This window comes from Castor canadensis, chromosome 13 (genome assembly GCF_047511655.1).
Source record: "Castor canadensis chromosome 13, mCasCan1.hap1v2, whole genome shotgun sequence".
NCBI lineage: Eukaryota > Metazoa > Chordata > Mammalia > Rodentia > Castoridae > Castor > Castor canadensis.
Window position 1 is genome coordinate 122,131,954 of NC_133398.1, and position 12,927 is coordinate 122,144,880.

Consider the following 12,927-nt stretch of genomic DNA (forward strand, 5'->3'; position numbering starts at 1 on the left):
GCAGCCACACTGATCTCCAAAATACTTTTGGGGTCATTCTACCATTGCTATGGAAACTAGGTCCTGGCTTCTGTTTACAAATGACTCATTTCTTTCACCTGATGAATAATACCAGACTTGAGTTGGTTGATTCGTACTTAATCCCTCATCAAAAGGCAATTTGGCCAGACCCTTGTTTTCTCCTAAACATATGCGCTCATTTCTTCCAGTATGGATAGGCTGAGGTTTTTTCTTTCTTTTTTTTTTTTGTTTGCTTTTATGCAACAGGGTCTTGCTATGTAGTCCAAGCTAGCCCTGTACTCATGATCCTCCCACCTCAGTCTCCTAAGTGCTGGAACTGTAAGTGTGTACCACCATGCTTTGCTCCAAAATTTAAAGATGTACTTCCCTTTTGATCAGTTATGTCTAAATCATCTCTTTTCTGTAGAACACTTTACTATAAAAAAGCCAAAGGAACCAGCCTGCCTTTCCAACATTTTGCTTAGAAATAGCTTCAGATGCTGGGTGTAGTGGCTCAAGCCTTTTATCACAGCTACTTGTTAGGAAGAGAGTTGGAGGACCATGGCTTATCCCCAGGCAAAAAGTTAGCCGACACCATCAAGCCAGGTATAGTGGTGCACACCTGTGATCCCGACTGTGTGCAAGCCCTACATAGGAGGGGTACAGTCTGATTCCACATGAAAAATAACTAAAGCCAAAAGGGGAGATGGTGGAGGACTGGGGGGTGTGGTTAAAGTGGTAGAGCACCTGCCTAGCAAGAGTGAGACCCTGTATTCAAACCTCAGATTAAAACAAAAAAAAGCTTCAGCTAAATATTCAATTTCACCTTCCCTAAAACACTAGGACATAAACCCAACTCAGTCAAGTTCTTTGCCAGTTCATAAGATGGCCTTTCCTCAAGCTTCTAATAGAATATTCCTCATTTCCAACTGTGAATTCACTACTCTGATGGATCTTAGCATTATGGCTTTTTTTTTTTTTTTTGGACATTCACTTCTTTCCTAATTAGAATGGAATGATGACTTCTCAGCTCCTTCTGTATCAGACCAGAATTCCTAATGGAATATTTCTGATTACTGATTCAATTCTTTTGAATGGAATTCTTTTTACTGATTCATAGGTCTACTACTTATTTCTCGGACAGACTAGCTAAAGGTTTGTCTATTTACTTATTTACTTACTTATTTGGTAGCATTAGGGCTTGAACTCAGGGCCTTGTGCTTGCTAGGCAAGTGTGCTACCACTTGACACATCCTCCAGACCTTACCGCTTTGGTCTGTGCCACCATGCCCAGTTTTTTTAATTGGTTGAGATGGGGGGAGGATCTCAAAAACTTTCTGCTGGGGTTGGCCTTGAACCAAGATCCTCCCAATCTCTGCCTCTAGAGTAGCTAGGGTTACGGGCATGAGCCACTCATTGGTGCCCCACCCCAATTTATCTTTTCAAGGAAGGAAACAATTCTTGGGTTTGTGGACTTTTCTCTTCTGATTTTCATTTTACCTCTACTCTAATCCTTACTCATTCCTTCTCACTATTTATTTTGGATTTAAGTGATCCATTAGTTTTGGTGTGCAACTGCCCACTGTACTCTTAATATCCTCTGTGTTTCTCAATATCCTTGAAATTTTGAAAAATCCATAATGTCTCCATTTTCACCTTTAATACTTTGAGTTCACTCTTTCTCTGTTACCATATTAGTTATTTTTGCATCACTGTGACCACATTACCTGACAGATACAACTTAAAGGAAGAAAGATTTATCTTGGCTCATGGTTTCAGAGGTCAGCCCATCATGGCAGGAAGGGTGTGGTAGAGCAGAACAGTTCTTGGTGGGCAAGAAGCAAAGATCAGCAACAAGAAGGGGCCAGGGCAACATAGAGTCCAGAAGGACACGACCCCAACAACCTACTTATTTCCAGCAGGCCCTGTCTTCCACAGTTCTACCACCTCCCTAGTCTACTCATATTTTGAACCATCAAAGTGTTCAACTGGCCCTTATGATCTAATGTCTCTGAAATGCCCTCACAGACACACCCAGTGCTCTTTTCTTAATCCAGTCAACTTGACAATCAAAATTAACTATCGGTTACCTAAAGGTTTGCCATTTTTGCTCATCTTAAAACAAAACAAAAATCTTTGGATTTTGTTGACTTTTGCCACATACACCCCCACACTCCCTATTTCACTTATTTCCATTGCAATCTTTACTTTCCTACTCCTTATTTTGTTGGTTTGTTCCTTTTTCTAGTCTCTGAAGGTGGGATGTTATTGATTTCTGGAAGTGTATTGCTTCATTGCTACATATTCATGAGTTTTCCCGACTTCGTTGATATTTCTAATTTTATTCCATTGTCATTGGAGAACATAATTTCTGCTATTCCAATCTTGCTAAATTTATTGAGACTTACTTTGTGGCCTTAACAATTTCTATCCTTAATGTTACACATACGTTTAATAAGAATGTGTATTCTGCTGTTGTTGCTGGGGTGCTCTACAGATATGTTAGATTTAGTTGGTTTATAGTCCTGTTCAGGTATTCTATTTCTTTTCTGATCTGTCTTGTTCTATCCCTTATGAAAGTGGGGTATTCAAATGTGTTGAATTACTTATTGTTGAACTACTTTGCCCTTAAATTCTGGCAGTTTTTCTTCATGTATTTTGGGGTTCTTTTGCTTGGTGTATATTATGTTTACAGTTGTTATATCTTCTTGGCAAATGGATTTTAATCATTATATAATTGTCCTCTGATTTCTCATAAAATTATCTTCAAGTCTATTTGGTCTGGTACTAATAAAAGTAACCCTGCTGTCTTTTGTTACTGATTTCATGAATGTTTTTTCCCATACTTTTAACTTGTTTGTGTCTTTGAATATAAAGGGAATTACCTCCAAACACACAGTTGAGTCATGATACGCTAAATGCAGTTTGGCAGGTAAATCTATGAACTTCCAGGTCTCTAAGGAATGCTTCATTTATTTGTACAGAAATAGGCGAAAGGGACCTGCACATACAGAGTCAGGGAATTATCCCTGGGAGAACGAACTTGTGCAAGAGCACCAGGACTTCATCACTTGCTTCTTGTCTGGGTGTTGTCAGCATACACTTTTGTTTGCAGTCTCGATACTTCCCCAAAACCTTAAGGAAAACAATTCCCCCCTTTTTGAGAGTGAAATGAATAAAAGAGATCTTGGAGGTAGGGAGTGGAATACTTAATTCCTCTTGTTTCTCTTCACAGTAGGCCCAAGGAAGGAGGAGGACTTCATGGTGTGGCACTGCTTCTCCCTGCTTTCTAGGAAGGGAGCCCTCTTCACCCAGGGACTGGGTTCAAGGATGAACAAAGTGAACTCACATACAAGAAACTTCAACAAGTCATAACACACAGCCCTTTCCAGTTCCCCTGTTTGGATGTGGCTAAAAGGTCAGTGCACAGAGGCAGACCTGACATGGGACATCTATTGTAGGAGGCTCTGTGGGCAGAAAGCAATTCAGTCCCTCACCAGAGTTGGGAGACAGATCCCTGTAAATGTATGTGATGAAGTCAACACACCCCAAGAACTTCCAGGGGGCGGGGGTGGGTCAGGAAGCTTTACAGCTGCCAGTTACTCAGATGTGTTCACTGTGTGCAAATCTGGCCTGTACGTTAGGATGTGTGTACTTCTCTGGATGCCTTCATAAAAGTTGACTTAAAATTACACACCAATTCTCTCCTTCCCTCCCCAACCCCAAAGACAGAGGTCCAGCTCTGTGGCCTGGAGTCAAAGGTCTCAGTGATGGTAATGTCAGTCAGAACCAAATTACCAAAATCATCCAGTGAGCACCTGCTGCACGCTGGAAACCAAGGACATGATGAAGCTTCAAATAATTCTGAGAGAACTACTGCCTCCAACTTACAGATGGGGAAATTGAGGCTCATAGACACTAAGTCAATCAAGAAAAACCAGATTCCAAGCAATGGCTACTCAACACATAGTGTAGCTACCAGCCTGTGCTGTTGTTTTCAGTCCTAGTAACCTGAGGGCATGGAGATGACACCCTCTCAGAAGAGAAGGTCAAGTAGGTTTTTTAGCATGGGCTGCAGCCTCCTGCAGGGGCTCCAGGACCCCACTCACTAAGGCTGTCACTCCACCCCTAGACTTAGAGCATGTGGTGTTTAAGGACACAGAATACAAGGGCACAGGCTCAGCATTTGGATGCCTGTGTGACTCAAACACACCCAGAACAGAAGTGAGCCAGGCCACAGCGAGCAGAACACACAGGCGGAGCAGAGGGTACAGGCAGAATCTCCTAGAAAGGGGACTGCTTCATGGGGCTCCGCTGCCTCATGTCTCCCTCCTCTCCAGGGGCCTCTCTCCAGATCAGCAGATGACTCTGTCCAACCTTTTCCAAGGGCCTGCTGAGACAGAAGGAATGGCTTAAACTCAAATAGGTCATGGCAGCTGCTGCTCTTAGAGGGATGGGACTGTCAGAGGGAGGAGGCTCCAAAGGGGCAGCGAGACCACCAGCAGAGAGGTCCTGGAGCGAGACTGGGGCCCAAGCTGGTCCTCCAAAAAGAGGCCCCGGATAGGTGAGGCTGCCATAGGAGGAGGGGTCCTTGAGTGTATTCTGGTACCTACTATCCCTATGGCAAGGACACCGTCCTCTTCTTCACACCCATGCAGTCATGCCAATGTACCCAATGAAATATGGCTTAGCTGACAAATAGGTAGCCTGCTGCCTGAATCTATTTGCTCCCGGGGTGAGAGGACAAGACCTCAGGACAGTACAGGTTCCACATTAAACACACTGCCGCTTCAGGACAATGTGTCAGGACAGTGCAGGCTGCTCGTGGATTTACTCTCTGAACAGTGTGTTCTGACCACCTTGCTGCAGCACATTCATACCCAATGCCCTGTGAGACCGTGGGGGTACACCTCACACCCTGAGGATGGACTCCAGGTTGCTCGCAGCTCCCAGGCCCAGGGTCACCTAGGTTGGCTTTAAGATGCTGGACTTACCACATTTTTGGAACCACAGTCATCTGGAGCAGGGGTCAAATCAATCACAAAGAGCAAGCTGTGTGCTTCATCTTTTTATTATTCTTTATTTATTGGCCCTACCAACATGACTCTTTACCCAGGCCCACTGTTCCTATGCGCATTGGCGTTGCAGACATTCATACCACATCTGTGTCCCGAGAGTCTCCGTTAATTTCTCCCTCCACCTCTGCCTCGTTTTCTCAGAAACTGTAGGCTTTCACTTATTATTATTTGTTTTGTTTGGGTCTGTGTAAAGGTTCTGTGGCAGGAGAACATGCATATGACTTTAAAATAAAGACCAACGTTCTGACACTAAGATAATGCACAGAAAAAAAATACAGTACTCAGACATCATTGCAAATAAATACCCCATATGGATGACGTTAGCTCAAATGAAACAATATTTCTTATGAGTCAACACTGTAACAGAAGGTAAAAATAGGAGTCCCAACAACTAGGAATAAGAAATGCTCCTTCCAGGAAACAGAACTCTTGGATTCTTACAATAACTATTATTTATTATAATTTGTCCTTTTTTTTGGAGGACGAAGGACAGTTTTTTTTTTCCCTCCACTAGTACCAATTTAACCACACCTGTAACTCTCACTCAGCAAGTAGTTTGCTAAGGAGCTTGAATGAGTTCTGTTTCCTGAAACTAACAGTGATTAGTTACACCAAGCAAGAGAAGATATAATGTCTGGTTTTCACATTTGCAAAGAATACTATGGCTAACCCACGTCCCTCCTCATAGGCCGACTGCGCGGGCTCTCCTGGCGCCCTTGACTCTTCGCAAATGTGCTGTTCATACAACTTGCTTAGCTCGTCCCATCAAGTCCATTTGGTTCCCAAAGCACACTCAAGGTTTTGTGTTTGTTTTTGTTTTCTAAGCCCCTGAATTTGCATGTAAAGAATCACTGACTAACAGAATTTTGCACAATCACTGTTTTATTTCCCTCAATGAAGATGCCCAGGTATGAAGTGTGAGGCAGGCGCCCGCTCCCGCCTGCTGGTCCACACTGGCCCTTAGCACTCCAACCAGCTCTCCACTGCCGTTTTAGAGGGTTAACTTCACTGGGACACCTCCCTTAACTGATGAAGGCACTACTGGCAATGATTACAACAAAAAGGCGTTGAAACAGAACACCCTAAAAATCGACAACTGTAGAATTTTCTAAGTGCACCACAATTTGGCACAACAACCAGAATAACAAAACAATTCCAATTTGGAATTTCACTGGTACAGTTGTATAAAATTCTGTTAATCAGTCATGCTTCACAATGTCCTAAAATCCAGAAAACTCTGGAATTTATAGGTACTACTACTCATTTAATAATTTATCTTTTTTCAAGTGCCTGTTACTGTTTTAACCAGAGCAAAGGTCAAGTTTTCTTCTTGTTACATTGAACTATTCCTAAGAATAATAATAATACAATATGAAAAACCCCAGAATTGGAATACCCTGGATTTCTTAATGAGCATGGCATTTAAAATCTATAATTTCGAACATGAACCATGATGCCGTGAGTGTAAAGGGCTGCGGAGCTGCAGCGTGGATACACTCTGCCAAGCTCCTCGCCGGCCGAAGCCTCACCTCCAGTCTAGAGCTACATGCTATGGAGCACAGCTCTGCCTCGTGCTGACGCCAGATCAACACACTGGGCGCTAAGACGGACAGCTGCAGGACCACGAGCACAGACCACGGCATCTGAGACCGTCTGCGCGACGAATTAAGGAAGCAAATATAATATCAAAATAGGAAAAGTGCACAGGTTGATCGGATAAAAAAGGAGCATGTGTACTAAGGAGAGCCCCACAGCGGGCATCCCGCCGGCCCCGGTGAGCCTGGGAGCAGCTGGGAAACAGGTTCTTCGGCCAAATAGAGGCCTTTCCAAGCAGCAGCTTGAGCCATTCGCAACATTAAAGCTTTTATTTTTTTTTTCCTCCCATTAAAAACCTGGGAAATGCTATTTTGAAAAGAATTGCAGTAGCATATCCAAAATGGTTCTAAGTGGACTTTTAGGTTGCCCTTCCTTCCTCTGCATGGGCCACAGGAGGGGAGGGGGGAGGGGCTGCGGTGTGACAGGGCCGGGTGACCATGTCCTCCCAGCGCTACTCTACAGCTGAAAACGGGAGAAAAGAAGACATCGTTAGAAACTGGTCACCTGTCACTTTCAGTTCACTTGACAACTAAAGCACTCGTGCTGGGAGAACGTGGGCACGTTAGTTGGCGGAGCAGACCTGCGTGTGTTACTGAGCCAGTGGCTCCAAGTGCCCGCAAAGCCTCTTCCAGGTATAAGGGAAGCTGTGTGCCGGCCTGGCGTGGAGGGAAAAAGGAGAAGGGGAGGAGGGGTGCACACAGGGGCATGCAGGCAACCATCCCCAGGACGGACGTGCAGGGGACACACATGGTCTGTTCTGCACCCCACTATGCATGAGTGTGGTGCCTAAAGTCTGGAGGAGACTGAGATACCCTCAGGATCAGAGAGAAGATGGGGAGGGGGGCAGCTGTGGGAAGAACAGGCAAGCAGCCATCAGGGAGCAGAGGTAGCTGCAGTTCTGGATGTTCCACAGCAATTAGGGAAGCAATACTGAGAAGAGTTCTGCTTCAGATGTGAGAACTCAGATGCCTGATGCCACAGCTGTGTTGACAGAGCCTCTGAAAACAGAGGAGAGCCCTTAACTACCTTTCCTCTTTCTTTCTCCACCCCAAAACTGCACTAAAAACTGAACACATTTCCTACCAGCTAGTCCTGGGAACTGGCCCTAGGCCCATGCAAAGTTTTTCCAGCACAGGGTTGGGCTCTGCTATACTTATGGGGCCAGCAACTCAGCCAAGCCTCTCAAGCTGCAGCCTGAGACGCTCTGCGAGGAAGACCTGAACATGGTCAGCCAAGGTCACCAAGCACAAAAGGATGGGCTCTGCGTGAGGGCCAGGTCAGGCCGGGCACTTGGAACACTCTGCATGAAAAAAGGAAATCTTAGGCCGTGTGGCCTGCTGAGTTGTCATCTCACAGGTCAGCAGACCAGCAAGCAGATACTGGAAACGAGAAACCGTAGCTGCCAAGCTCTGCTCCTCGGCCCTGGTAAGCTGGTGTCTGAGCTGTGTGGTCTCATCTGCACTCTTTTCTGGATTTGGGGAAGAAGTTCTGCGCTTTTGTCCTGAATGTGATTTGCTGCATAAACTACAATGTAACTCTGTCTGTAAACTTTACCAATTAACCACAGAGCTGTCCTCTGAGGTTGGACCTGCAATGCAGGCCAGAACCTCATGAAACTGCTTTCAGGGGCTGACAGGAGACACATGCGAGGAACATGCAAGTTTCAACTCAGGTTCTGCCACTGAGTGGGTGCCCAGGGAGCAGGACCAGTACTCTTTCCCTAGGGTTTTCCCAGTCTGGCGCCCCTGGAAGACACTTTTAAACATCTGTCTGCCACAAGGGTGTCCAGCCCTATCCCCACTGCCAAACCCCCTCCCTCCAGCTGACAAAGGTGCTCCTGAGGGGGATGCAGAATAGGAAGTGACACAAAGCTCACAGGAGTGTTCTGGTGACAGATGTGCCCCACACCACCATTTGGCTAGAATCCTGCCCAATGTGCATTAGTCACGTTAAGACCGGCCTAGCACCACTGTCCCGCTGCTGTTGGGTTAGTTGAGGTGAAGCAGATGTTAGCTGCAGCGTGCGGCACCCCACAGCCCTAGTCACAGTAAATGCTGTGCTTCTCACTGCAGAACACCTGGTTGGCGAGCCCGGTGCCCTCGGCCCTGTCGCTGGCGCAGGCGCAGGTGTGACTTACGCTCGGGGTGGCCGGCTTGGCCTTGGGGGCGGCCTTGGTGCGGCCCCGTCGGGTCTGTTCATGGTCCAGCTCCAGCAGCTCCAGGCGCTGGGTCAGCGCCAGCTTCTGCTGGATGGCCATACGCAGCAGGGAGTTAAGCGTCTTCTTCTCGTCCTCAGCAGCTGCCAGCTGTCGCTGCATCTCGTCCAGCTGTGTGATATACTCGTCACACCTGTGGGAACCAACAGCACAGCTGAAGCGCCAGGCAAGGGAGGGCAGCCCCAACACAGCCCCACCACGTTGGTGTCCCTTGTGTGGCCCGAGTTGGGGCCATGGCTGAGGGAGGCTTGTTCTGGTTTCTTTTAGCAAAGACTTCAGGAAAGGCATTCAGAGCCATAGGCAGCATAGCCTGTAAAGTTGGCTTGGGTTCTGTGTTGCTGTATTCCCACTGCTTCGTAAGTCTGTGCTGAGTGGCTGCCAGAGCCAGGGAGAGGTATGTGTGCATTCTGTACACAGCTCATCCTGGCACTTAAGCCTCGACCTACTATGACACACCTGCTCCACCCAGTGCAGGTTGCCCCAGCCCATCCATCCAGCTGGAGCCTGGATGCTTAGACACTGGACAGGTCAAAGCCTGGGGTTCTGGGGATGATGGGGACCTTCCTGGCCAAGTACTGCTTCTCTCTGTCATCCATGGACCTGCCTTGCCCCTTTGTACCCAGCTAGCCCCTTGACAGTGCTCTCTCAGGTGCACACTAAGTCATCTTCCTCATAGATTCTTGCTCCATCTGAAAAGTCAGGTCTTTAAATAAGACAAGTTTAAAAAGCTGGGGGGACAGGGGTGTGGCTCAAGTGGTAAGAGCCCTTGCCTAGCAAGCATGAGGCCCTGAATTCAAACCCCAGTACCAAAAAAATATCGGGGTTTTCAAACCAGATGCTGAAGAGGTGCAGAATTTTTTCCCTAGAACCATCCTAATGCCACAGGAAGAGGAAGCTTCTAGAGAAACCATGGAGCTCTCCTTGTCTCTCCAACTATGATAGGATCTCCCTGCAGGGGTGCTGAGAAACTCGAAGTGACTGGCTTGGTGTGAGGGAAGAAGATCCCTGCATGGCCCTTATCCTGTCCACCTGGGAGCCTCAGTTTCCTCACCCACAGCAGGCTAAGGCTAGGTTGACCAGGTTCAGTGCCACTCCAATGTCCACCAGCAGGTGGCACTGCCTACCCTTGGGAGGGTGAAAGTTAAGACCTTTGCTGTCCAGCAGGGAGTCTGATCTTCCCCAGCCTCAGAGCAGTGTAAATACACAGGTGACTCTTAGCCCATCCCAGAACCTCTCACTACAAGACCACCTGGGAGAGAGAAGAAAGCTGCTTCCCTCCCAGGCTGGAAATCCCTCCTCAGCCTTCCCTGACAAGGCAGGTTTGTAGGTGGGTGGTAAGGCACAGAACTGGGACCTGCTAGCCAGGAGGGGAACTTCCTTCTGAGTTTACAAACTTAAACCCATGCATGTGCCTCATGGTCATGGGGGTTTTCACCATAGGATGGAAGTTAGTCCTCACAACTATTGGGTCCTGCACATCCCCAAAGCCCACGTTACCCAGCCCTTTTGCCTATCAGCCTTATGCACAAAGCAAGCAAACTGGGACTGCCAGATTTTCATTAATAGCAAAATTAGAAATAGCCCACAGAATCAGGCTCCTGGGGCCCGAACAGGCAGCAACAGCAACAGGAATAGAAAAATGACTGCACAGGGATGGGGGCTTGAGTGGTAAAGCACCTGCATAGCAACCACAACGCCCTGAGTTGAAAGCCTAGTACCAAACAGAAAAAAAAGAAAAGGACTGCACACCTGCCGAACATCAACCCCGGGCATATGCTCTCCTCTGGGCACCTCCCCGCTAGATGCACAGGCTAAGCGGCAGCCAGAGGATGGACACCCTGATGCTGCACGATCCTTGTAAGTCCTCATACTTAAGCCCATGTATGCTGGGAATGGGTTAGGAGCTGTGATTCCGGACCTAGAGCTGCGTCAGCCCCCGAACTGAACCAGCAGTTCTTCTGGCCTCAGGCAAGAGGTTAAAGGGCTATGGGTGAGGGCCAAAGGTGGCCACAGGAGGAAGAGGCTACAGATGAGGAAGGGTCACAGGCGATGCAGTTACCTGGTGGCAAACATGGCACGCAGTGAGGAGAAGGTGGCTGCATCTTCCTTGAGGGCCTTGAGCTCGTTGCGCAGCTTCATCATGGTCTCTGTCACCATGGCCTTCTCATTCTCGTACTTGCTCTTCAGGTTAGCGAGGGCCACCTCAGCTGTCTGGGGGACAGACAAGCATAGGACGGGTGAGTAAGGGGAATAAAGTTGTCTTAGAGATGTTTTGGGTTACAGTGGGGATCTCCGGTCTGAGGTGGTGCTAGGACCCACAAAGAACGCTGACAAGCCTGTGGACAAACTCTGGTGGCCATGTTATAGGGGTCAGCCTGTTTCAGTGAATCCCTCCTAATGACCCTGACCAGTAACACACTGCACACCACCAAACCTGCACTGGGGACCCCCACAATGCCCCCATGTCAGACTCCCCAGGGCATTTAGGCAGCGGTTAAAGGGGATCTTGATCCCACGCACCCACTCTTACCTTCTGGCTGGGAGCCCTAGACGGGGCAGGAAAGGCAGGAGCCTACACCACCATGGGGGCCAGCTCTTTTCTCGTGATGATATAGGACCTTGGCAGGGCCTCCCAGGATGGAGACCAAGGGTGAGAAATGCCTACCTGGCCCACTCTGGCCAGCTCACCTGCTTGTTGGCCTTGAGCACAGTGCGCAGCGTGGTGATCTGCTCCCGCTTAGTGCTGAGCAGTGACTTCAGCTTGAGGATCTCCTCCATGAGTGCCTCCTTGTCCTTGTCCACAGCAGGGCCCAGCTCCTGTGAGGCGATGCGCTGCCGGGACAGTTCTGTTGTGCGGTCCACGGCTGCCTGCAGGTGCTTGATCTGGTCGCGAATTATGGCAATCAGATTGTAGATGTTCATGGGCTCTCGGCGCGGGTCACTCAGGGGTGATGGCAGTGAAGAGTTGGGTGAGGGGCTGCTGTCCCCAGCTCCACCATCTGCTCGGCCCACCTCCGTGGTCAGCAGCCCCTTAGGCAGGAGGATAGGTGAGCGGCGCCCACGGCCCTCAGGGCTGGTGCGGCCGGCCCCACCCTGGCCCTCACGATAGTAGTCCAGCATCACGCGGTTGGGTGTCTCGTTATTGCACATGCACACATGGTGGTAGAGGTTGGCCAGCTCCTCGCTGAAGGTCACCAGCTCATCCTGGGCCACACTCAGGCTGCCCTGTGTCTCGCCAGCCACGTCACTCACCTTCTTCAGCTCCTTCTCCAGCCGGGCCAGGAGCTCACGGTCCTGGTGGCTGGCCTTCTCTAGCAGGGAGACCTTCTCCGTAAGGGCCTGGCCCTCTGCTTGGTAGCGGCCCGTCTCCTCAGCATGCTGGGCCTCTCGAGCTTCGTGTGTGCTACGCAGGGCCTTGAGTTGCTCCCGGAGTTCACCAGCCTCAGCCACGGCCACATGGTACTTGCAGGCCAGGATCTCAGGCCCATTGATGTCCACCTCATAGTAGTCACCATCCTCATGGCTGTCCCGGTCCTTCTCGTTGTCCAGGGCTGTCTGCCTCTCTTTACCAGCCTGCAGGCGCCGCAGGGCACCCAGGTTCTCCGTGAGGCGGCTCACCTTCTCATGCTGCTCAGATAGGGCCCCCCGTGCCTGCTCCAGCTGTTTCTGTGTGTCCTGCAGTGTCGCCAGCAGGCCTACCTTCTCCCGCTCCACCTGCAAAGGTACAAGCAACATGAAAGCTCATTAGCAGTCTTAGAGGACCTCCAGCAAAATCCAGTCTGCCAGGGTGAGCTATGGGCTTGGCAGGTTCCCTGAAGGTCACCAGACAAAACAGTGGACAGAATTCACAGTGAACCCTCAGAATGCTGCCTATCATGAGCAATGCCCCCTGCTGGAGGGTCACTGGGCTTACAACACAGAGCTCAGGGTCAGTAGGGCAGGGGGGCAGGGGCCTTCAGTGCCCCGGCTCTCTGCTCTGGAGCATGGGGGCTTTTGCCTCCCATGCTGTGGTGGGCACTGGAATATCTGCTAGACCCA

General features: G+C 49.1%; 1 protein-coding gene across 2 annotated transcripts in view; it reads right to left on the reverse strand.

Moving 5' to 3' along the window:
• Window positions 1-5,055: 5,055 nt before the first annotated feature.
• Window positions 5,056-12,927, reverse strand: part of Bicd2 (BICD cargo adaptor 2) — a 44,236-nt gene continuing 36,364 nt past the window's right edge. The window contains exons 5-8 of one of the 2 annotated variants that reach the window (XM_074052503.1): window positions 11,578-12,603; window positions 10,949-11,100; window positions 8,812-9,022; window positions 5,056-7,136 (exon numbers count right to left, since the gene is read on the reverse strand). In XM_074052503.1, the coding sequence (XP_073908604.1) occupies window positions 7,131-7,136; window positions 8,812-9,022; window positions 10,949-11,100; window positions 11,578-12,603 (1,395 nt within the window). In that variant the 3' untranslated portion in view covers window positions 5,056-7,130. Of the gene's footprint in view, window positions 9,023-10,948; window positions 11,101-11,577; window positions 12,604-12,927 lie in introns of both variants that reach the window. The other variant, XM_074052502.1, reaches the window with a different exon arrangement.